At 38.8% G+C, this 26,856-nt stretch overlaps 1 protein-coding gene across 1 annotated transcript in view; it reads right to left on the reverse strand.

Annotated features, from left to right (window-relative positions):
• The window catches only part of FSIP2 (fibrous sheath interacting protein 2), a 100,322-nt gene that overhangs the window by 11,431 nt on the left and 62,035 nt on the right, over positions 1 to 26,856 (reverse strand). The window contains exons 16-19 of the mRNA XM_043974641.1: positions 7,655 to 16,230; positions 6,149 to 7,057; positions 1,572 to 2,141; positions 123 to 220 (exon numbers count right to left, since the gene is read on the reverse strand). Of these exons, the coding sequence (XP_043830576.1) occupies positions 123 to 220; positions 1,572 to 2,141; positions 6,149 to 7,057; positions 7,655 to 16,230 (10,153 nt within the window). The remainder of the gene's footprint in view (positions 1 to 122; positions 221 to 1,571; positions 2,142 to 6,148; positions 7,058 to 7,654; positions 16,231 to 26,856) is intronic.

Genomic DNA, 26,856 nt, shown 5'->3' on the forward strand with positions numbered 1-26,856 from the left:
ATATCCTTTTCTTATGCTGTTGTTTACTCATTAGAACACTTGTGCTTGTCATGGGAGGTCAAAATAAACTTCATTTGTAAAGAAAAAAGAAAGAAAGAAGAAAACCCCAAAGCAAATCATACCCTTCGGAAAGCATCTCCTGGTTGTATGAGTATGAGCTCATAGTTTTGTGTATCAAATAATGTGGTGGCTCAGAAACAGTGGTTTTCACCTCTTCGTGCTGAAAACAAAGTACAAGAAAAGCATCAAAGCACAGTTTTAAGCAAGTCAAATAAAAATGAATCAGAGAAATACTGTTAACTGCCCATCTTAGCTGTTGCACTACTGAACACATCTAATGTTATTGGGGCATGTGAGAGGGTGGTGGGGACAGTGTGGAAAAGGTAAAAGCAGGAGACACCAAGATAAACCCTGTATGAGGAGGGCAAGAAAACAAGGAAAAAAATAATTAATTGTCCGGGGCATCAGATTGGGGCTGGGGCTTGGCTACACTGATTTCAACCCCCCCCTCCCCCGGCTCTGTTGCAGTTGTGGCATTCCTGTCCAGAAAACCCAGCACCCTACTGTTCCAGAGTAGAGAGCGAATGTGTTGGGAGGCCCTCTTTCAGATGATTTTTTTTCTTTCTTTTTTTTTTAAATTTGTGTGGGGCAATGAAGGTTGACTTGCCCAGGGTCACACAGCTAGTGTCAAGTATCTGAGGCCGGATTTGAACTCAGGTCCTCCTGAATCTAGGGCCGGTACTTTATGCACTGTGCCACCTAGCTGCCCGAGATGATTTTTTAAAATACTTGGCTCAGGGGAACCCCATTTTCTATTTTTCTAGTGCTTCTTAGGATCATCACAGGACTCACTTTAGAGCTGGAAGGGACCTAAGAGGCCACTGAGTTCAATCTTATTTTACAGAAGAGGAAACTGAGGCACAGAGAAGTGACCTCTGAGAGAGAGGATTTAAACACAGGTCTTCCTAACTCCAAGTCTAATTCTCTGTCCACTACATCCTGCTGTCTCTTCTCAAGGCCTCGGTTTCCATGTTTCTTTCTCCTCAGCTAAGGTCAGTGTTGCTTCATCTTTTAAGCATCTACAGATTACTTCACTACTTCAAAGATACAGGATTTTGTTGGGGGTAAGGCATTTTTTTTTTGCTGACAGATTTCAATATCTTTAGGCAATGCTGTGGCTAAAAACTTCATCCCTCTGTAGCCAACCTGACTCTGAGCCCCTAGGAATCATCTAACCTAGGCCTCAGAGAATAGACACTCCCCCCGGCCCTGTCACTGGGCTTGTACCTTCACATCCCAGTGAGACATCAGAGGATTTAGTGAAGGAATTATTTACAACATGATGATATAAGTGGCACTGTGGTGACATTGTGAAATCACTGAATTTCAGACACGGAAGAAACCTTGGAGATCATAAAACTGGGGAGAGGCTGCCCAGGAACATAGTAACTTTTTTCTGCCAATTCAAAGGTGCCCCTCTTAGGATTCAGAGGGTTCAGTTCTCTAAAATCAAAAACCTGACCACCATTGTAAGAGAGCCAAAGGAAATTCTGGTCACATTTGTCACTTACAGAAGACTGGGGCTTTTCTTCTAAGTCAAAAGACTCGATCTTCGACAAGGATGCTACCTGGGTCAGCACCTCACTTTCTGCCACAGCTATTGGCACTTCTGGGATTTCTGGCACTTCTGGCTCCTCTGGCTCCTCTGGCTCATCCAGCACTTCTTGGGTTCTTGGTTCCTTGATTTGACTTGTAGAGGCTTCAATAGTTTCTGGTGTGGTAGTAGTAGAAGTAGCTTGACAACACTTGCTTATGGACAAAAGCTTCTTCAGGCTACTGGAACTCAGGGAAGACTTGGGCAAACTGGCTTTACTTTCTGGAACTTTCTCCTCTTCCTCATCCTTCATAATCATATCCATTTGCTCAAGGGCACACTCTTCTTTTAAAACCACCTCTCGGAAACCAAAGTCTTCCCCATCAGATATTAAGCCATCTTCTCTCCTACTATCTATCTCCTCTTCATCAATATCATGGGCAACCAGCCGGATAATAAGGTCCTTTTTGCTCCGGACGTCTTTTAAGAGTTCTACCCTGGTGATGTCGGGCTTTCTTACATTCTGAAATGAGTTCCTGCAAACGGCCTGAAATGAAAAAGATTGTGAATATTTAAAATAACCGTCTCGGGTATTTTTTCCCTCAGGCTTCTATTGTAATAATGATTTGCACATGATTTCTAGTTTTAATTTAGTAGAATGATTTATTATCATTTTGGGGTTTTTTTTGGGGGGGGGGCAATGAGGGTTAAATGATTTCCCCAGGGTCACACAACTAGTAAGTTTCAAGTGAGAATGATTTATTATCAAAACACATTTACTGGGGCAGCTAGGTGGCGCAGTGGATAGAGCACCGGCCCTGGAGTCAGGAGGACCTGAGTTCAAATCCGACCTCAGACACTTAACACTTACTAGCTGTGTGACCCTGGGCAAGTCACTTAACCCCAATTGTCTCACTTAAAAAAAAACACAACATATTTACTGCACACACTGCAGTATTTCTAAGAAACATAAAATATATAAGGGATGTCTGGTGTTCCTGTATTTTTTCCACATTCAGTGATTGTGCTAATTTATGACAATTTCTTCAGTACACAGAAGAGGAGGGACTAACGTGAATTCTGGTTTTTTTCTCCTATTTTTTCCTGCTGGAGTTTTGACTTTTCCATAGCCAATATATGCAGTGTGCATTAAATAATAGTATTTTTTTTTGTGGGGCAATGAGGATTAAGTGACTTGCCCAGGGTCACTTGCCCAGTGTCTGAGGCTGGATTTGAACTCAGGTCCTCCAGTGCTTTATCCACTGTGCCACTTAGCTGCCCCCAAAATAATAGTATTAAGAGCTGAGAGGCACTTTAGAGATCACCTGATTCAAGCTTTGGGCCTCTAATTTCATTAGTTTGAGGGGAACTCCTGGTGTGGATATTCCTTTCACTGATGCATATCTGGCAAGATTTACTGTCAGACAATTCTGAAGAACCTGTGATGAAAAATGCTATCCATCTCTAGAGAAAGAACTGATGGAGTCTGAATGCAGATCAAAGCATACTGTTTTTCTACTATTTGTTTTTTGGGGGGTATCTGTGTATTCTTTCACAGTATGACCAATATGGAAATATGTTTTGCATGACTGCACATATATAACCTTTATCAAATTGTCTTCTTAATGAGGGGGGAGGGAGAGAATTTGGAACTCAAAATGAAAAAAGAGGTTATACATTGTTTTTACATGTAATTGGGGAACAATGAATTTTTTTTTTTTTTTAGTGAGGCAATTGGGGTTAAGTGACTTGCCCAGGGTCACACAGCTAGTAAGTGTTAAGTGTCTGAGGCTGGATTTGAACTCAGGTACTCCTGACTCCAGGGCCGGTGCTCCATCCACTGCACCACCTAGCTGCCCCCAACAATAAAACATTAAAATGTAAACAAAATAGAATTTCTGGCAGAGCATTGCCTGAGGCACTTACCGGATAAAATTACTTGACCATGGGACACATAGCTAGTGCCCTTCAGAGGTAGGCTGGGAATTGAATCCTTATTGTCTCTATCCTCTCCCCTCTCATTTTACAAGGGAGGAAACTGAGGCCCAGAAAGTTGAAGCAATTAGAGTTGTGTAGGTAGTAAGTGGCAGAGCTGGGATTGTGATTCAGACTGTCTAAGACCAAACCCAGGTCTCCTGTCAGCTCATGCCCCTTAGTTCTCTTGAAGTGTATATACTCTGTTTCTTGAAGGTTTTCTTTTATCTACTCCTACAGTCTTATGATTTCACAAACCAACCCATAGATAGTTCAAAATGCAGATATTTCCCTGAAGGAGGACAAATCTTGGGTTCTCTTGGATTCTTTTTAAAAATGCAAAGAGAAGGGGCAGCTAGATGGTGCAGTAGATTGAGCACTGGCCCTAGATTCAGGAGAACCTGAGTTCAAATCCGGCCTCAGACACTTGACACTTACTAGCTGTGTGACCCTGGGCAAGTCACTTAACCCCAACTGCCTCACTAAAAAAAATTTTTTTTAAAAAGCAAAGAGAGGGGCAGCTAGGTGGCGCAGTGAGGACCTGAGTTCAAATCCGACCTCAGACACTTGACACTTACTAGCTGTGTGACCCTGGGCAAGTCACTTAACCCCCATTGCCCCACAAAGAAAACAAAAAAAAAGCAAAGAGAAAAAAAAATAAAAATGCAAAGAGCAGTTGGAAATATGAGAAGCTGTAAGGCCCCTCTTCTACCTGCCTCAGTTTACCACTGGAACCTATTTTCCCCCAAAAAAGCCTTAAAGAAGACATTTTAACATTCCCTTCCCTCTTTATTCATATGTCACATTTCCTTTTACAGTATTAAATGGAGCATGAAGAAAAGAAGTTTTGTGGTACAACGAAAAGGGAACCAACTAGACTGTTAACCAGGAACACCAGGTAGGAATTCTGGGTCTGACACTTGATGAGCCATATCACCACTTGAGCCTGAGTTTCCTGGAGCCCACTCCCTTGCTTTTATCTGTCCCCTGGGAGTGCTTGAGGAAAGCACCTTGCAAACATTAAAGCACTATTGAAATGAGACTTATGTTGCTCAACCTCCCATTGCCCTCAGTTTCCTCATGTGTAAAATGAGGGGTTCGATTGGTAACTTCTGAGATCCCTATTAGCTCTAGAGCTCAGATGTGATGTGTGAACTTAGGAAAGTCACTTCTGCTCCCTAGGCCTCAGTTTCCCCCTCTGTAAGATGAGGAGGTTGGTCTTTGAGGACCCTTCCGGCTCTAGATCTGGGTGCCTAATACCTGACTTTGTTCTACTTTCATGGTTTTTGTTGATGCTGAACCTCTAAATTACTTAAAAATGTAATCCCAGATCTCAGCACCACTTTGTAGCACCAAGAGCTAGCTTTAAGATAAATGGTGCCCTAAGTATCTTCTGTAATAACAATCATCACTGGCATTTCTATTGCACATTAAGGTTTGAAATTGCTTTAATACATTATTGCATTTGATCATCACAACAACCCTGTGAGTTAAGTACTGTTGGTATTAGCTGTCATTTTATAGATGAAGAAACTGACATTCAGAGAGGTTAACTGTGTTTGAAGTAGGACTTGAACTCAGGTTTTTCTGACTCCAAGACATTATTTTTTTACTCTGGCCTTTATTTTATGCTGCCTTTATTTTATAAACAGAAGTGCTGTCATAGCTTCTGCAGAAATTAAGACATAATAAAATCTCAGTTATCTGTGACACTCAAGGGGAACAGTGGTACAGAAAGTCTAAATTATTTCTATTTGACTGAATGTGTTTCTATATATTCATTTGGACATTCATGTCTCACCCATTCTGTGAACTTATGCCACTTCCAAACAGACAATGTTCAAATTCTCTAGCTTGCCCAGCTCTCTCCTGGTTTTCCCCTTCTCCATGTGAGGGATGGTCCAGCTATACTTTTCTGGAAACATGATCACTGATGTCCATAAAATGGAGTCTCAGGCAGAGGTGTGACTAGTGTAAGCAGGATAGCCACAACATGGGATTGGGACCCCTTTTTAGAAATGGCAGAAAATTCTATCCTCCATGATGTATAGGGATTTAAAAAATGTGTGTGACAGGTTAAGTCACATGGATTAGTGTGTGGACTTTGAAAGTCTCTGGTGGAGAACAGTACAAAGGGTGACACAATTTTTAAAACCCTGCCTGGGGAGAACTAAGGTACGCTAATATCTCTCCCAGCTCTGGCATGAGGCACTGCAAGAGACGGAGGTTCTTTTTAAATTGTCAAAGAAAGAATGATTTTTTTTCAGCCTAATTTTAGTGTTATATCTTACTGTCATATTTTCATTCTTTGAAAATTGGAAGGCCACATTGTACATAGTCTGATACTAAAATACTAACACTGAGTCTCACACTAGGTTTCTGGAAGACAAGTCTGTTATGTTAAGTCACACTTGGTTGTAGTCATTCTGGGATAATCAGAATATTTGATTACCTATAACACCTCATTCTCTGACCATGCCAAGTTACATAGCTGACTGGAATTTAGAGACAAAAGCAATACCAGTGGTAATGCCTGCTCATTATTGATTTTTTTTTTTTGGCCATTGCTTTTTTCCTTACCTCAAAGGGCCTTGCATCCAACCGTCCTGTTTTATCCAAAGAGATCCGTCTTTCCTTTTTCCTTGATTCTATGTCAGCTATTTCTGATGAGTAGCTCTTCCCACTTATTGAAGCTCTTCTTAACTCTGCTAGACTGTGTCCAGTTCTTGACAAACACTGCTTCTTCAGTTTCTCCAGTGGTTGAGTTTTGAGTGAAATCACTGCTAAGTGTTCCGAAACGATGGCTGGATCTATTCTGATCGGCTTATTTCCAAGGTGAGGAACAATTTTAACTTGCAGGTCATCCCCTCCAGTATCATCTTCTCTCAATAGCAGAGAGCCCATTTTGGTGGCATGCTCACTGGCTTTTTCAACAATTCGGCCAACATCCAGATCACCGAAAACATCAGTGGATGAACTACGGGAGCTAACAGATTCTGGGGGACAATGAGAAATCTCACTGATTATTAAGCTAGCTACTTTTTTGGGGAAAAATCTGTTCATACTCTTTATATCATGAAAGAATTCCTCTTGGGTTCCAGACTGTTGCAAAACATTACTATAAACAGAATCAACAACCTGAGAAATCATTTCAATATTTTCTGGGTTCATAAAGTGCACATCCGGGTCAGCAGCAGCCACAAGACTAATGTTACTTTTGGAAATTTCAGCAGCCACTGATTTTGTCAGTTGAGATGCAATCTTATTCAGTTCAGGTTTGGATAAGCTTTTTGCCTCTTTGGTTGCAACACAGGGTAACTTGACTATTTTTGCTAAGAATAATGCCAAAGTTTCCTCCAAAAAGGAGGCATCCAGCACTGGAGGTTTGGGGGCTGGTTTCTCCCGTGACTTAATATCATCGAGAATTTTAAGGACTTTTTCCATAATTTTGACAGCTTCTAGTGCCAGTTGAGGACCTGATGTCTCTTCCTCACCAGATAATTTTTCCTCAAGAGAGATTCTTTCTTCACTGGTGATTCTTTCCTCACGAGTGATATCTTCGTCACGAGAGAATTTTTCTTCACGAGGGATTCTTTCCTCACGAGAGAATTTTTCCTTACTTGGGAACCTTTCCTCCCGAGAGAATTTTTCCTTACTTGGGAACCTTTCCTCCCGTGGGAACTTTTCCTCCTGCTCCCGCAGGAACCTTTCCTCACTTGGGAACTTTTTCTCCCGGTCCCGCAGGAACCTTTCCTCACTTGGGAACCTTTTCTCCCGCGGCAACCTTTCCTCACTTGGGAACCTGCCCTCACGAGAGGTTTTTTCCTCCCGAGCGATTCTTTCTTCCCGAGAGAATTTTTCCCCAGGAGTGATTCTTTCATCACGAGAGAAAAGTCTTTCCTCACTAGAGGATTTCTCCTCACGAGGGATTCTTTCCTCACGAGAGAAGATTCTTTGAGGGATTTTTTCCTCCCGAGGGATTCTTTCCTCCCGAGAGAATTTTTCCTCACGGGGGATTCTTTCTTCCCAAGAGAATTTTTCCTCACGGGGGATTCTTTCCTGCACAGAGTGTTTTTCTTCAAGAGCGATTTTTTCCAAATGAGGCCGAAATTCAGGGTTAGAAATTTCTTTGACCATTAAGGCGGCTATTATATCAGCTAGAACATTGCTCTTCCCTAGTAAATCTTTATACACAGATGTGTGAGAGCCAGAGTGTTTCAAAACACTATCATAAACATTATTGACTACTTTCTCAATAGCTTGATTATCTTCTTTAGGCAATGTGGGAGGTTCATTATCCTGCTGTACGACTTTAATTGGACTTTTGGATATAAACTCTTTCAGTGATGTTATTATTTTGTTAGTAATTTTTTCTAATTCGGCCTCCAAAGACTTAGTTCTTTCCCTCTCTATCATAGGGAACACAGACAAGAGTCGGGATAAAAACTGTACTGCAATTTCTTCTAGGACATTCAGAGGTAATTTATGACCATAGGTTCGCTTAGTTGTAAACTGTGCAGGGGTCTGGGAGATATCTTTAAGAATATTCTCAACCACATTGTCCACTTCAGCACATTGGTGGGGTGTTAACTCTCCAGAAAAGTACGTCTGCAGCTGATTGCCAGCGACCTCTCGTATCACTAGGTCAGCTATGCTTTCAGAAAGCATTCTGCAGCCACTCGTGGCACAGTTCTGTATAACCTCCTGAGAGCCAAACTGTGGCAAAAGATTACTATAAACAGACTGTACAACTACCTGAATGACTTCATTGTCATTGGGGTGTAAGCACTCAACGTACTGTATTATCATATCTTCATCTTTTGATATCTCTGTCATAACCCTGCTGACTAATTTCATTTGAATGAAATTCAGTTCTGCGAAAAGACTGTCACCACCTTCTGCATCGGAAGGGAGATTTTTTTCAGTTCCTTTGGGGAAAATTTTGGCGAGAAGAGATGAAATCATTTCTTCCAAAAATTCGTGAGGCAGCATGATGGTATAGGGTGAGGAAGTTTGGCATTCTTTGGTGTGTTTTTGGGCAATTTTCTGGACTTTTTTAACAACATCCTTCGATTCCAGGGGTGCGCACACTTCAGCGGGCAATTCATCCTGTAGTAGTAGGTTGAGCTGATGCTGAAACATTTCTTCTATTACAGCACCAGCTAATTTTTTGGCTAACTTATCGCTATCGTTGATGTCTTTGCAAATCAAGTCTTGAGATCTATATTCATGCAGAACATTACACAGAGAGGAGTGCACGACCTTATTGACCAACGTTTTATCCACTGGTGGCATAGATTCAATATAAGGTTGTGTGTCTGTACATGAGCTCCTCTCAACCAAGGCTTTTTGGGGCACAGGTGACATTTTTGGCGGTGAGGGTGTCCTCTGCAGAGTTGGTCTTTCCACTTTTTCCTCAATCAGTACTTTAGATTCCTGGGGCAAAGCTTGCTTTTCCTCAATAGGCCTAAACACTTGAATTCGGGCTTCAGAAAACTCTTTTAGCAAGGAATCAATCAGTTTCATTGCTGTTTCATAGAGCTCAGTCTTATTTACATCATCCTGAACTTTTTTACACTCTTCACAAGTTTCTGGTGAAGAGGAAAAGATCAGTTTGTTGACAATCTCAGTGATAACATCTTCTAAAAATTTAGCTGAAAAAATACCCCATCTCTTTCGCCGTGACTTTTTGGCATCATCAGGACGGTGTTTCTTTACCTCTTTACCTTTGTCAGGAGTATCCTTGTGAGCCAGATGCAATGAAGCCACTGGTGAACGTTTGCCAAGATTTTCAGCACGTGCTATTTGGGCAGGGATGACATTTGCATACCTGGCATCATCTAGAGATGTCTGAGTAGATATATCTAAAACATTACTGTAAATATTCTCAATCACATTTTCAACATTTTCATAATACACTATTGGGTCATCTTCAATATCTGTTTGAACATAGCTTTCTTTCTTGCTTTTAAAGGGTGCTTTTAGTTTAGAATTTGGATCTTGTAAAGTCCTCATACTTTTCACCTTCGTGACTGAAGGAGTGATTGTAAATGCCCCTTCTTCATCATCATCTGTCCCAACTGAAATATCTTTTTTCTTTTCTCCGAACTTCTTACTACTTGATTTCAAAACTGGTTCTGCTGTTTTCTTACTTTTTACTGGAGAAATGGATCGTATTGGTTCTTCATCATCCTTTTCAGCAGCCAAATGGTGTTCTTTCTTTTTAGTACTGCTCTTCTTAGGTGTTCTCTTAAAATCTGGTTCTGGGATCCCCTTTCTGCTTTTCATCACTGCAAAGACTTTGATTGACTCTTCCTTGTACTCATCTACCTCATCTTCTTTGGATGAACTCTCATCGCTCTTTTTATCCGATGTTTGCCAACCACGGTCCTGATGACTTTTCGTACTACTTCTAGTACTGGTGGCTACAGAAATGAATTTTATTGCATCTTTGTCTTCATCTTTTCCAGTTGGGCTCTCACTCATCTTTTTCTCACCTTCCCTTTTATCAATTAGAGCCCAATCTTCAGATTCCAGGGCACACATTTTAGTTTTCATAGTGTTAGCTAGAGAAATGAACATTGAATCCTGGTCATCGTTTCTAGGTATACTTTCAATCTTCTCTTCACTCTTCTTTTCCCTCATTGTGCCCAGATCTGTTTGATCTTTTATATTTCTAGCTAGAGTTACAACTGCAAGGGAATCTTTCAGTGAAGAATCTTTGATAGGAGCATCCTTTACGTCTTTATCCAATGAGATCTTTTGTGGCAAATATTGGACTCGTTGGGTGATGTTATCTGGTTCTAGAAATGAAAAGAAAGGGGAAAACCAGTCTCCAGAAAAAAGGGGCTTAAACTTGAAACCAGAGATTGCCTTCTTTGCTAAGTTGGTTATCATTTCAATATAAAAACTGCTGTCTTCCTCATCATGATGAGCATCCTCAGATTTATATTTTTTAACAACCTCATCATACACAGAATCAGACACTTTATCAATAGTTTCTTTGTCTACAGGTGGAAAAGAAAACAATTCCTCAGCATTGGGGAGAACCTTAATATCACTTTTTCGAAATTCACCTATTAGAGAATTTACTAATTTGATAGCCATGCCCACAAGATTGGTCTCTGTTGTACTCTCTTCCTCCTCGTACTCGGAAGTTGTTGGGATAGGGTACAATTTTCGGACGAGATCAAAAATAACATCTTCTAAAAATGTTGCTGAGTAAAGGGAAGGCTGGGGTGTTCCCGGTTGTTCTTTTTCTTGCTCAAGAACATCAACAACAGGCTCCTTCTCAGAAACTTCACCAGGCTCAGAGTCATCTTCATTCAAGAATGGCTGGAGATGATGATCTACAATTTCCTTCATAACGAAGCCAGCTATTTTGGTGAGGAATGTGCCTCCCTTCTCACTCTCCTCTTTTTGGACTTCAGCTTGGAATTCAGCTTTCTTCAAAATATTTTTGCAAATTGAGTCGACTATGCTTTCAATAGTTTCCAGATTCATATGTGAGGCATTCTCCTCTGCAGTGGTCAGTCTAATTTCATGTTCAGAAATTTCACTTATGATAGCATCGGTCAGTCTTGAAGCTGCACACATAAAATCATCATCTGGTGGCTCCTCCTCTTCTTTTATTTTAGCCCTAGCTTCAGATGAAGGAAAAATATGACCCAAAAGTTTGGAAACCATATCTTCCAAGAGAGAGCGAGGTAATACAGTAACAAAGGATGGCAAATAATGGCTTTCTTTACCAATAACATTTAGGACATTTCGAATAATGTTCTCGGCTCTAAGTGAAGAATAAGTAGACAAAGACAATGTTCCAGAAATTAATCCCTGTACTTGATAATCATAAATTTCTCCCAAAAGTAAATTATATATTTTCCTTCCAAAATTACTAGTGTCATGTTCTATGTCTGTATAAATGAGATCCAGAGATTTATAATCATCTGTTATTTTTTCGTAAATTAAGTTGACTATCTTACTAACCATTTCTTTATACCCTTCAGAAAAACACAGATTTTCATCAAAATTTTCAGCAACCAAAATTTGAGATGCTGCAAACTCGAGTACAATTGATCGGACTAATTTTGTAACAATGTCAGTAATTTTGGCTTTAGACTTTGGATCCTCGGATGAGATGAAATTATGTGAGAATGCATAAAGGATTTTGCATAAAAGCTCAGAAATTACTTCCTCCAAAAATATAGCTGAGTTAACGATGAGAGACAATTGTTTTGGGTCAATGTCTACATCTTTGAAGGTCTGTTTCCTAGTTAAGTCGGGCATAGGTTGAGAAAGGGTTTGTTCTTGAGATAAAAATGACTGAAGATGATGGTTAAAAATTTCTTTGATTATAAAACTTGCTATTTTGGAAACAGGTATATTACTTAGGTCTTTTTTATCTTTTGTAAGAGACTGGTATAGATTTGAATGTGAAATATCAGCATAAATGGATTCCACCATATTCTCAATATCTGTTTCTGAAATCATACTTTGTTTTTCATTTCCATGCTTTGTTATCCAGATAGCATGTTTGGAAATGATGGCCATGATTTCATTAATCAGTTTCACAACAGTTGTACTTAAATCAGGCTTTGAAGGAATTGAGTCTTCTGCTCTGGAGTCCGAGGACATTTGTGATAAAAGCTGGGTGACTATCTTTTCCAAATGAGTATGTGATAACATAGTTGTATATATCGTTGAAGTCTGTCTCTGAGGTTTTTGTTGGTTAATTTCAAACTGAACTTTCTTAAGCAAAACATTAGCATCCAGCTTTGACAGAGATTTGAATGGTAGTCTTCTGACCAAATCTGGTTGGATCTGAAAATCCAGGATTTCTGCTAGAATGATTCTGGTTATCTTTCCTGCCAAAGCCCTTGTGTCATTAAAAAAATCTTTATCAAGTGCTAGGTCTGAGTCATATTCTCGCAAAACTTTGTTGTAAGCTGTGTCAATTATCTTAATGATGACATCCTTATCTACTTGTGGCAAACCTAATTCCTCTCTAGCATTTTCTAGAATGCTTACTTCTGCTTTTGCAATCTCCTCTGATACTAAATTGATGAGCTGAATAGCTGTTTCCTCCAGTTCACTGCCAGGTTCTCTTCCTATTTGGATATATGCAATGCCCACGACCTTGTAAAAGATTTTGGATAAAACTCCAGAGACTACTTCTTCCAAAAATGGTGAGGAATAAACACCAGCATAAAACTGTAACAACTGCCTTTGCTCATCAACATGGTACATCTGGGCTGGAAGAAATGCCTTTCCGGACACAAATGGCTGAAGGTGTTGCTGACAAATATTTCTAATGATAAAACCAGCTACTCGATCAACAAAAGTATTATTACTGCTAGTTATCTCTTGTTCAATTGCTTCTGGAGAGCCAGAGTTTTGCAAGATATTTTTGAAAACAGAGTCAACAAGATTTTGGACATCATCTTCTGAATAAACATATTGTGGTTCTTCTGCATCTTTGGAAAATCGAATTTCGTGTTTTGAAATTTTCCTCCGGATATCGCTGATTAACTTTGAAGCAACTTCATTGAAATTAACTCCAGATGCATCTTCTTTATATGGATCTTCTTTATATGGAACCATACCAGATGTTGAAGGAAAGATTCGAGATAGGAGCACTCTTATCATGTCTTCTAAGAAAGTATAAGGCAGTAAGGTATTATATGGAGACAGGCTCTGGCTTTGTTTGCTAGTTTTGTTGATCCCACCTAGGACTTCTTGCACAATGTTCTCTGCTGTCAAAGAAGAATAGGAAGAAGCAGAAAGCTCTCCAGAAAAAAGGGGATGAAGAAGATAATCAGAAATTGCTGCTACAATTAAACTGGTAAGATTTTCGACAAATATGTCAGTCCTCATTGGTGCTTCTTGCTCACCTGTAGGATCTAGTCCATGTTGTTTCAGGACGTTACAGTAGACAGAGTCCACCAATTCATCTACAATATCAATATTCAGAGGTGGAAAAGGCTGTGCCTCATCATGGCGCACTACTCGGACTTTGGCTCGGTCAAAGTGAGAATTTATGGAATCTACAATTTTGTGTGTCACATTGTTTAGTTCTGCCCCAGTTTTCACTTTTGGGCTAAAGATCTTTGATAAGAGTCTAGCAACAATTTCCTCCACGAATTCAGCAGGGTAAACCCCCATGCTTAGGGAAGATGCTGTAGGGGATCTTTGCAGCCCTGTCACTTCACTGAGAACATTCTTAACCATGGTGGACACTTCATCGGTGGAAGTTGTTGATCGAGGGGCACTATCCCCAAACAAAAAGGGCTGAAGGTGACTTTCAGTAATCTCTTGAATAATAAAACTGGCTATTCGGTCAACAATGACAGGACTGCGGCTTGTTATACTTTTCTGTATTGATGAGTGAGATCCCGAGATTTGCAAAATATTATTGTAAACTGAGTCAACCATTGCTTGGAGATTTCTTTCTGAATATAAGTATTGATGGTCATATTTGGTGAGCCAGATTTTGTGTTTAGAAATGGCTGAAATGACTTTGTTTATTATGCAAGCAGACATTTCATTCAAATCTGAGCTTGTTAAATATTTATTTTCCATAGACCAAACATCACTAGAAGATGGAGGGATGATTTGTGATAACAGCTTTCTAATGACATCCTCTAAAAACGAGTGAGGCAACATCGTCGTATAGCCTAATGAAGGCTGAACTTGGGAACTGAACTCTCTCAGGTTCTCTTGAAGCTTCTGAAGGACATTTTCAACTTTGAGGGGATAGTATGACTCAGGGGTGAGTCTTTCCATAAAGCATGATGGAAGCTGGTAGTCAAAAATCTCAGCCAGCACAGCATTGGTTGTCCGCTCAGCTAGTAAGTTGAGGTCATCAGCTGCATCGTTATCACTAGAGTATGTCATTTTCGATTCATATTCCTGCAAAACTTCATTATAAACAGAGTCAACGATTTTGGTCACAGCTTCTTTCTGTACAGGTGGAAAACACAACCTTTCTTCAGCATTCCGGAGCACAGTGACTTGAGCCTTATTAAATGCATTTACCACAGAATTGACAAATAATGTATTCATTTCACTGAGCTGTTCCTCTGTGACATTTTTATCTCGGTCATACAATGCAGTATAAATATAAAAAAACAGGTCAGAAATAATGTCCTCCAAAAATGTGGCTGAGTAAACACCTGTATTGAGTCGACCTGAGTGCAACATTTTGGGAACTGCTTTAACTTTTAATTCTTTCCTCCCCAGTTTTTTCAAAGAGGAAGTAGAAAGGGAGGTCTCTAAACGCTGCTTATAAGGTGGTCTGATTTTGGAGCCGATTATTCGGAGATGATTGAGGGTCTCTGATGAGAGTTTGTTCCTGGGCCTCGTGAGGCTTTTTGCTGGTCGTGCTCCTTGGGCATTGGACAGTTTTTCTCTTGCATTGTACTTTAACAGTTTATTGGCATATTGGGGTTTTGGAGGGGCTGCTTGTATGCTGTTGGACAGCTTTTCTATCAGGGATTTTACCAAGCCATGGGAAATGACACTGAGCATTGATTCTGAGGAAACCAACTCTTGTTCACTTTCAGCCAGCTGTTCTAAAACAAAGTCTGACACACAGTCATCTGCTTGAAATGGCTCGGCTTGCTCTGGGCTCACTTTCCCCTCTCCATAACCAAATTCCTTGTCCACACCTTGGATTACATTAAAAAGCTGCCGTTCTGCAGTAGATAATTCCTCAGAAAGAGGGCTGCTTTCCAATATGTCTGTGGTCGTACATTTTTCCAAAAGTGTCCTTATAAGTTTCTCACACACAACATTGAGGAGGAAAACAGACTTAGGAGATAAGCCTAGGTTATTAGGCTGCCTCTCCGAAGAGTCAAAAAGATGTCTTGTTGATGCTTTGAGAGAGTCTAAGCCCCCACTTTGGCATTCGTCTGGCAAAAATAAATCTAAGACAATATTTAAAACTTTGTTCACCATTTCTTTAGATTCATGACTTTTTAGGCTCCCTAGTAGACTGTCTAATTTAGATGCCACAGAACTGACATTATTTTCCTGGACAAGTTGATCTGTTCTTTGAGTAAGTGATGGGTTCCAGCTTTGTTGTCTTACCTCTCTTTCTATAGATCTAGTTTTCTGGCAAGTACTCTGATTTTTAAACACAGGAACTGATTTCCCTTTAGCATTACATTGGTCATTAATTCCTATTTCTTTTGTCAGCACATGAATCACTCCTATTAGTAGATCTTGAAAGAGATCATCAATGTCCATGGTAGCAATCTCTGGAGAATAAATGTATTTTGTTTGCAGGGAAGCTGCATGCTCAGTATCTTCCTTTAAAATGTTACTATTAGATAGGATTCGAATAATAATTTCAGAAACACCAAAAGCAATGTCACTAATAGAAATTGATTTACTCTTAGATCCTTGGGCTCCCAACATTTCAGAATTAATTGAAATGAACTTGTCAGAGGCTGAAATTTTGTTTCCAAAGTATTTCAGCTTTGAGCTGCCATCTTCAGTACCATCTGAAACACTTGAAATTATATAGAAAATAACAGAGTCAGTGAGATAGCCACAAAAGTCATTTAAAGAAGATTCCGTTTGCCCGCTTCTCAGAGGCCTCTTTGGATCTAGTTTTTTCCTTGATAGTGAAGAAACAATGGGCACCTTTTCATCACAGGAACCTTAAACAGAAAGCATTTCGATTTTTAGCATGTAGCCTGAAAACTGTATAACATTCAAAATGCTGGGTTTTTAAAAAACACACCATATGAACAGCTTACTATATATTATTTTTAAAACCCCAAATGTTAGAAAAGAGATGAATGGGTTTTCTTCCATTTTCCATTTCCCTTCCTTCCTCCTGCTTATTGTAATTTTTTATATTTTAGCTGAGAGGGTAATCAAAAAGGCTAGTAGAGAGCAAAAATTCCTCTAATTCAAGTATTGGTACTGTTCATGGGTAACTATGGACACTAAATAAATAGCTGTCATGGAAATGTCAGGGCTAGAAGAGAAACCTTATAGATCAGAGTATCATGAAATCTAGAGTAGGCAGGAACCCCAGAGGCCAAGAGGCCAGCTCCTTCATTTTACAGAGAAGGAAACTGAGGCCCTGGGAGAAGCGAAGTGACTTGCCCAGGGTCACACAATGGATTCTTGATCTAAGGCTAGAAGAAACTTCAGAAGCAAGCAAGTCTAATCTCTTCATTTTACAGAGAAGGAAGCTCAGGCCCAGGTAGAACAAGCAAATTGCCCAGACGGTAATCATCAGAGGCAGAATTTGAAACCAGGTCTGATCCATCTTCCAGATCTGACATTCTATGATTTAATATAGTTATATAGTAGAATATAACTCCCAACTCCTAGGTCTATACCTAAAAGAGGGCAAAGAAAGAGGAAAACAGCCCAATATGTACAAAAATATTTATAGTACATCTTTTTGTGGTGGCAAAGAATTGGAAACTGAGAGGATGCCTATCAATTGGGGAATGGCTGAAGAAGCTATGGTATATGAATATGATGGAATACTATTGTGCGCAAGTGAGGAAGGGAATGGTTTCAGAAAAAAACTAGAAAGACTTGCATGAACTGATACAAAGTGAGGTGAGCAGAACCAGAAGAACAAGCCATACAGAAACAGTATTGTAAATGTAATTAACTCTGAAAGACTTAGTAACTCTGATCAATACAGTGACCAACCACAATTCCAAAGGACTCGTGAACATACCCCCAGGAAGAGAATCAATGGATTTAGAGTGCAGATTGAAGACATTTTCTTCTATTTCTTGTTTTTTCCCTTGTAACATGGCTAATGTGGGAATTTGTTTTGCATTTCTATAAAAATTTATAATGGTTTTTATTTTTCTTCTCAATGGGTGGGGGCAGGGGAGGAGGGGAGATAATTTGACACTGAAAAAAATTGAATCAAAAAAAGAAGTGGGGAAAGAGGAGAAGGAAGAATTAGAAGAAAGGTAGATTAAGGGAAGGATTAACTGTAGCAAAACAAACTCTAAGCATACACAAAAATATTTATGAGACTCTTTAAGGTGGCAAAGAATAGGAATCTGAAGGAGTATCCATAAATTAGGGAATGGATGAACAAGTTATGGCATATAAATATGGAATACTATTGTGCTGAATTCTAAAGGAGTAATGATGAATAAGAGGTGAAGCACGCAGAGTACAGAATGAGACAAATATTTTTTGGACATGGCCAATTTGGAAATTTGTTCTGATTTACTATGCCTATTGGCTTTGTTTTTCTTGTATTCTCAATTGGGGATGGGGTGAGAGGGTAAAAAGGCATCTGCCTTGGCTGATTTAAATTTTTTTTTAAGAAAAGGAAAGAGGTGGCCAAGCCAAGATGATGGAGTAGCAGGAAGTGCAGCAAGCTTCCCCCCACCCCTTAGAAAAATTCCAAATAAATAGAAAATGTGTCACCCAGAATCCTCATTGGAATATCCAAGAACAATAATAGTTAAGTCATTTTTCCAGCCCAGATCAGCCTTGGGAGAAAAAGAAGGCTAAGGACACCGGGGACAAGGCTTGATGAGTAATGTGATGCAGAGCACTCTAGCACAGGGAGAGGCAATGCACCAGGGCAAAAAAAAGGTCCTGGATCCAACAGGGGCTTAAACTTGTCCACGGTGTAGGAACAGGTACCATCTGGCAGCTTTGTTGCTCACTACCCAGTTCAGGGTCATAGATCCAGGTTGACTGAAGAGGGGATGTGTGCCCAGGGATGGTATTCTAAGATGAGGAATGATAAGAAGCCCTAGGCTGTGTACCAAGAAAAGATCAAATTCTGAAGCATGAAGTAGATGTGTGGCTCAGACCCCAGAGGCACAATTAAATATCAGTGGTAGCCTCTAGCCTAATCTGAAGACTTCAGTGGAATAACTAGGACAGGAATCCCAGAACAAATGGGAGCCTACAGTTCTGTTACTGAACCAGCAGAACTTTTCAGCTAGCTGATAGTGACCGAGTCCATTAGCAGTCTACTGAAACTTTCAAACAAAGACAAGCCCACAGGTTAGTTGCTCTGATCCAAATCCACATCAGGAATTTGCAAAGGACACAGCAGGGGGTAAGTGAGCAAACTTTGTCCTGGATTAGACCACTTTGGGTGCACTGAAAGCATACGAGTCCCTGGCTTTAGTTCAGATATCCTAGAATAGTATACTCTATATCCCAAGAAAGCAACTGTAGGACCAGCCCAGGCATTCCCTTTGGAAGTGTGTAGATACCGGCCCTAGAAAATTCTGAAGTAGGCCTAGAAGAATTAACAAATAATAAAGAATCCCTGGTGACAGGGATGCTCAACACAAATCTAAGAGAAAAGAATGGCTCCCAAACATCTACAAGCAAAATCTCAGAGAAAAATACAGTTTGGGCACAGAGTCAACTAGAGTTCCTGGAAGAGATGAAGAGTTTAAAAAATAGTTTAATTGCTTTTTAAAAAAAATGAATGGAATGAGAGTATAAAAGGAAAAATTGGAAAAATAATGAGAAAAATGTTAAGGAAGAAGAATCAGAAAGAGAATTAACAGCTTGGTACATGACATACAAAACCATCCCAAGAAAAAACTCTCTGAAAATTAGAATGGACTACATAGAAGACAATAATAAATATTTTTTTAAAAGTTAAAAGACTTAAATAATGGAAGAAAATAATGAGATATCACAAAGCAAAACCAAGTCACTTCAAAAATAGATTGAGGAGAGGGGCAGCTAGGTGGCGCAGTGGATAGAGCACTGGCTCTGGATTCAGGAGGACCTGAGTTCAAATCCTGCCTCAGACACTTGACACTTACTAGCTGTGTGACCCTGGGCAAGTCACTTAACCCCAATTGCCTCACAAAAAAATAGATTGAGGAGGAAAAAATATAGGAATTATGGGAATAACTTGCAAGCCATGACCCCAAAAAAGACCTACATATTTCAGGAAATCTTTTAAAGGAGTTCTTCTTAGTGAATTTTGTATATCTTTTTCCATTTGGCCAATTCTTGCTTTTCAAGACAATTCTTCTCTTTACTGGATTTTTTTTTTTGGCGGGGCAATGAGGGTTAAGTGACTTGCCCGGGGTCACACAACTAGTAAGTGTCAAGTGTCTGAGTCTGGATTTGAACTCAGGTCTTCCTGAGTCCAGGGCCAGTGCTTTATATACTGCACCACCTAGCTGCCCCCTCTTCACTGGATTTTTGTGCTTCTTATCATTTGGCCCATTCTGGGTTTTTTTGTGGGTTCTGTGTGTGTGTGTGTGTGTGTGTGTGTGTGTGTTTTGGAAATGTTATTTTCTTCATTTTTTTTTGTACTTCCTTAACCAAGCTGTTGACTCTTTTTTCATGATTTTCTTGCATCACTCTCATTTCTCTTCCCAATTTTCCCTCCACCTCTCTTACCTGAATTTTAAAATCCTTTTTCAGCTCTTCCGTGGCTTGAGACCAATTCATAGCAGTTTTGACTTTGTTGTCTTTTTCTGAATTTGCGTTTTGATCTTCCCTGTCACCATAGTAGCTTTCTGTAGTCAGGATCTTTTTCCTACTGTTTGCTCACTTTTCCAACCTATTTCTTGACTTTAAGTCTATGCTAAAGTAGGGCTCTGCTTCCAGAGTGGAGGGGTCACTGCCTCACGCTTTGTTTTTTTTTTTTTTTGTATAGCTGTTTTCAGAGATAATTCTGGGGATATGTAAGTTTTCAGTTCTTCCAAGGTGGTATGATCTAGAGAGAGGTGTGTTTAGTAATTTTCTGGCCTGTGCTCTGGTCTGTGAGCAACCACAAGCATTCTTTTCTGCCCTAGAGCTGGGACCAGGGCCCCAGCTCCCTTGCGGCTACAAGCTCTGATATGCTAGTGCAACAAAGTCCCAGGACTGTGACCCAGATTCAAGTATGGGCAATACAATAGAGTCCTGCCCCTGGTGTCACCAAAGGGACCCCTGCAATCTCCCAACCAGTTGTCTGTCTTACCATCTGTGGTTTGAGAAGTCTGGAAACTGCCACTACTGCTATTGATTCAGTTGCTTCCAAGGAGTGCTGCTAGTTTGCTGGGGTGAGGCCTGTGCTGGACTTGTGCTCTACTCTCACCCCAGTGCAACAGATCTTTCCTGCTGACCTTCTAAGTTGTCTTAGGCTAGAAAATGGTTTCACCCCATCCTTTTGTGGGTTCTGCTACTCCAGAATTTGTTTTGAGGCATTATTTAAAGTTGTGTGGAAGGATTCTTAGTAGAGTTCAGGGGAATCCCTGCCTTCTCTCTACCATCTTGGGTCCGCTGTCCTGAACCATTTTAAGCAGTCTAAATATAAAACTGCCTAGATCTCTTAGAACTAGAGAACAAACTGGAAATAGAAAGAATCCACTGGTTATCTCCTAAAAGAAACCCCAAAATGAAAACTCCCCAAAATGTCATAACCTGAAGATTTCAAGTCAAAGAAAAAATACTGCAAAATTAGCCAAAAAGCATGAATTAAAGTATTTGGGAGTCACAGGATCACACACAATTTAACAGTCAAAGTATTAGAGAGCATGGATTATAATATTCTAGAAAACAAAAGATATAGCCTTATAGCCAAGAATAACTTGTTCAGCAAGTTGAGTATAACTCTATAAGGGGAAAATTACAGAAAAATACATGAAATAGGGAACTTCCAGTATTCCTGATGAAAAGGCCAGGGCTGTATATAAACTCTGAAGTGCAAACACGAGTCAAGAGAAACAGAAAAAGGTAAAACATGAATAGACAATCATAAGGGACTAAACAAGGATAAATTGCTTACATTATTTGGGGAGATGATACATGTGACCCATCTGATCATCATCAGGGATCACAGAGGGAGTCTAATTTAGACAGAAGGCTTAGGATTGGTTGATGATCTTAAAAGAATTAAAAGGGAAAGAAAAGTAAATACAGTAGGGGTGGAAAGGGAGAGGAAATTTAGGGACATGTATCTGACACAATCAACATGTGCAAGTAGAAGCCCATACAAATAAGGAAAAAGGGGTGGGGAGAGCAACTGACACTTGAATCTCACTTATCTAAACTAGCCAAAGGATGGAAGACCTGAGTTCAAATCTAGCCTCAGACATGTACTAGCTGTGTGACCCTGAACAAGTCACTTAACCCTGTTTGTCTCAGTTTCCTCATATGTAAAATGACCTGGAGAAGGAAATGGCAAACCACTTCAGTATCTTTGCACAAAAAAGTTCCAAAAGGGATCACAAAGAGTCAGACATGACTGAAAATGACTAAACAACAACAAATGATTAAGATATAAGATTATTCCTAAGCAAAACAAACTCAAAATATGAATGTATAAAAATATTCATAGCTCTTTTTGAGGTGGCAAAGAATTGGAAACTGAAGAGTATCCATCAATTAGAGAATAGCGGAACAACTTACAGTATAAAATTTGATGCAGTTGTGTTGTAAAAAAAAATTATGTATCGGATGGTTTCAGAAAAACCTGAGAATACTTGTATGATCTGATGCAAAGTGAAATGAGCAGACCCAGAAGAAAAATGTATTCAATGACAACAATAGGGTAAAGGCAAACAACTTTGAAAGAAGTAGGAACTCTTATCAATGTGATACTGATCAACCATGATTTCAGAGGACTAAGATGAAACATGCTACTTACCTTCTCTTAGAGAGGTAAAAGATTCAGAATGCAAAATGAGCCTTTTTTTAGACTCAACTAATATAGAAAATTGTTTTTCTTGTTTGTTAGCAGGTTTTTTAAATTTCTTTTTCAATTGGGGGAGGTAGATGGAAGGGAAAGAATGTATATTTTTGCCATTAGAAAAAAATGATAGGGGGCGGCTAGGTGGCGCAGTGGATAGAACACCGGCCCTGGAGTCAGGAGTACCTGAGTTCAAATCCGGCCTCAGACACTTAACACTTACTAGCTGTGTGACCCTGGGCAAGTCACTTAACCCCCATTGCCCCGCAAAAAAAAGAAAAAATGATAGAAGAGAATATAAAGAAAATACATTTGAGGACCTTGAGATGGATCAGAGTAATAGTAAGAAAGTGAGAGGAATCTGTGGGAAAAGACTAGAATCAATTTTTGTAAGCAAAACTAATATCAAGACTTAAATGTAAACTTAAAAGAGGTACAAAAAGGGTGTGGGGGGAATAGTGTAAAAGAATTAAATGGCAGAAAACAAAAACCTACCAATAATAAACCTTAAATGTAATTGGCTTAAACATCCTAGTAAAAATGAAAGAAAATGGAAGAATACAAAACTCAACAATTTACTGCATATAAGAAACATATTGAAAACATAAAGGCAGAGTAAAAATGAAGGACTGGAACAAAAAGTAGTATTGTGGAACAAAAAGGCAACAAGTTAACATAGCATATAAGAACTTAAAGGAAAAGTTAGTTGAATTGCAAAAAAAAAAATAGATAGTAACTGTCAGATAATATTCCTCTTTCAGAGCTGGTTATCAGGAAGAAAAACAAAGGGGGGAATAGCTAAATAGACTTGTTAGAAAACAGATTTGAAAGACTTTTCTTGTCCTTTGGATGAAAACATTAAATAATATAATATTTCATATCATGATTTATCATACTTGCAACTGAGATGTACTTTGATACAAAGAAATTATAGATAAATATGAAAAGGTAGCACTATAATACATTCTTTTTTTTTTTTGGCATGGGGCAATGAGGGTTAAGTGACTTGCCCAGGGTCACACAGCTAGTAAGTGTCAAGTGTCTGAGGCTGAGGATTCAGGTCCTCCTGAATCCAGGGCTGGTGCTTTATCCACTGCACCACCTAGCTGCCTCATATAATAAATTCTTTATAAATCATAATAAAAAAATAGTAGGATGTGGGCATAAGCAAGAGAGAAAGATCTAGGTGGAGATTAAATAAAATTCTGAATAATAAGTGGGTAAAAAATCATATTAACAATAAATAACCATTGAAAAGGATTACAATGAGACAACACATAAAAAATTTGGGGGTGCAGCTAAAGCAGTCTTCAAAAGAAAAATCATATTGCTAATAACATACGACCATCCAACAAGCAGTTATTAAAAATTTGTATGTGCTAGGCCTTATGCAAAGTGCTGGGGATACAAAGAAAAAGGAAAAACATTCTCTGCCTTCAAAGGTTTTACATTCTAATGGAAGTGATAACATAGATAAATTGGTATATAGGAGATAAATATAGAACACATGAAAGGTAGCCTTAGAGGGAAAGCATGGCTAGAGGGACCAGGAAAGTCTTCCTGGAGGAGGTGGCACTTGAGCTGAATCTTAAAGGAAGCAGGGATTCTAAGAGGTAGTGATTAAGAGGTAAAGCATTCCAGGTAAGGGGGACAGCCAGTACAAACATACAGGGCCAGGAGGTGGAGGAATAGCAAGTGGGCCAGTACGGGCCTACTGTAGAACACATGGAGAGTGTAATATACAAGGACACTGGAACAGGGTTCCATTGCACCAGGGTGTGAAAAGCTTTAAATGCCAAACAAAAGATTTTATACTTGGTCCTACAGGCAACAGGGAGCCAACATAGTTTGTTGAGGAGGGGAGTGATATGGTTTGACCTGTGCTTTAGGAAAATAACTTTGGCAGTTGTGTGCAAGTAGAGCAGGGAGAGATTTGAGGTAGGAAAACCAACTAGTAGGCTATTACAGTATTTCTGGTGAGAGGTAATTAGGGTGGTGGCAGTGTTAATGGAGTGAAATGGATGCATATGAGAGAAGAAATTTTCAAGACAGCACGTATAGGTGTGGAAGGGCCTTTAAAAATATGACCAAAAACATATCTTAAACCATGGACTAGTATTACTTGCAGTGAAGAAGCACTTACAGCTTTCTCAATAAATTTAAGGTTGTCCTGTCTCCCTATTGTTTTTGGCATTGTTCTAGAAATGCTAGCTATAGTAAGTAATATGACAAGAGGAAGAAACGAAGAGTATAAATGTCAGCAAAAAAGGAGACAAAATTAGCCTTATTTGCAAATGACATATTAGTTTACTTAAAAACCTCAACAAAACACTTTTCACACAAATTAAATCAGATCTAAATAATTGGAAAGATATCAATTGATCATGGATAGGCTGAGCTAATATAATAAAAATGACAATCCTACCTAAATTCATTTACTTATTCAGTGCCATACCAATCAGACTACCTGAAAATTATTTTATAGAGCTAGAAAAAATAATAACAAAATTCATCTGGAAAAACAAAAAGTCAAGAATATCAAGGGAAATAATGAAAAAAAAATGCACAGGAAGGTGGGTTAGCTGTGCCAAATCTGAAGCTCTACTATAAAGCGGCAGTCATCAAAACTATTTGGTACTGGCTAAGAAATAGAGTGGAGGATCAATGGAATAGGCTAGGCACAGGAGACACAGTAGTAAATGACATTAGTAATGTACTGTTTGATAAACCTCAGTATTTGACAAAAACTGCTGGAAGATAGTATGGCAGAAATTAGGCATAGACCAACATCTTACACCTTATACTAGAATAAGGTCAAAATGAGTACATGATTTAGACATAAGAGGTGATACCATAGGTAAATTAGGAGAAGAAGGAATAGTCTACCTTTCAGATCTTTGGAAAGGAGAACAATTTATGACCAAACAAGAGATAGAGAATATTATGAAATGCAAAATGGATGATTTTGATTACATTAAATTAAAAAGTTTTTGTACAAACAGAAGCAATGCATCCCAAATTAGAAGGGATGCAGAAAGTTGGGAAAATAATTTTTATGGCCAGTACTTCTGATAAAGGCCTCATTTCTAAAATATATTGGGAACGAAATCAAATTTATAAGAATCCAAGTCATTCCCCAATTGAGAAATGGTCAAAGGATATGAACAGGCAGTTTTCTGATGAAGAAATCAAATCTATCTATTGTCATATGAAAAAAATGCTCTAAATCACTATTGATTAGAGAGATGTGCAAATTAAAATAACTCTGAGGTACCACTTGACACCTATCAGATTGGCCAATATGACAAAAAAGGAAAATAATAAAGGTGGGAGAAGCTGTGGAAAAATTGGAACACTAATGCATTGTTGGTGGAGCTGTGAACTTGATCCAATCATTCTGGAGAGCAATTTGGAATTATGCCCAAAGGGCTATAAAGCTGTGCATACCCTTTGACCCAGCAATACCACTTTTGGGTCTTTTCCCCAAAGAGATCATGGAAAAGGGAAAAGGACGCACATGTACAAAAATATTTATAGCTGCTCTTTTTGTGGTGGCAAGGAATTGGAAGTTGAGGGGATGCCCATCAATTGGGGAATGGCTAGACAAGTTGTGGTATATGAATGTAATGGAATTCTATTGTGCTGTGAGAAATGATGAGCAGGAGGAGTTCAGAGAAACCTGGAGGGGCTTGCATGGGCTGATGATGAGTGAGATGAGCAGAACTAGGAGAACATTGTGCACAGTATCATCAACATTGTGTGTTGATCAACTGTGATAGACTAGATTCTTCTCACCAATCCAATGGTATAAGAAAGTTCCAAAGGACTCATGATGGAAAAGGCTCTCCAAATTCAGAAAAAAAGGAACTGTGGAATATGGACACTGATTGGACCATACTATTTCTTTTTTTTTTTTGGTGCTGTTGTTTTTCTTTTTTGAGGTTTTTCCTCTTTGCTCTGATTCTTCTCTTATAACATGACTAATGCAGAAATGTTTAATGTTATTTTATATATACATATATATACATATACATACACACACACACACATATATATATATATACATATATATATATATATATATATATATATATATATAAAACCTATATCAGATTACCTGCTGTCTAGGGGAGGGGGGGAGGGAGAAAAATTTGAAGTTGGAAATCTTATCTAAACAAATATTGAAAACTAAAATTAATTAATTAATTAATAAAAAAAGAAAACCCCAGAGAACCAGTGAAGAAACTAATCAAAATGATTAACAGCCTCAGTGAAGCAGGTTACAAAATAAATCTTTAAAAATCATTAGCATTTCAGCATAGTACTAACAAAAATTGGGAGAAAAATGCTACAAAAAATCTAATTTCAAGTATCTACAAAATGCATATACTATTTGACTGTTTACTTAGCAAGACAGTTAGGATTTATGTAAATACAACTGTAAAACACTTGTTATAGAAGTAAAGGAAGATAAATGGAGAGATATTAGTTTTCATGTTTGGACAATATAATAAAAATATAACAATTAAAAATAATACTACCTGAATTATTTTACAGATTTAGTGCAAATTACCAATTTTATCACAGAATTGGACAGAATAATAACAAAATTCTTTGGAAGAAACAAAAA

Source organism: Dromiciops gliroides, chromosome X, assembly GCF_019393635.1.
Source record: "Dromiciops gliroides isolate mDroGli1 chromosome X, mDroGli1.pri, whole genome shotgun sequence".
Lineage (NCBI taxonomy): Eukaryota > Metazoa > Chordata > Mammalia > Microbiotheria > Microbiotheriidae > Dromiciops > Dromiciops gliroides.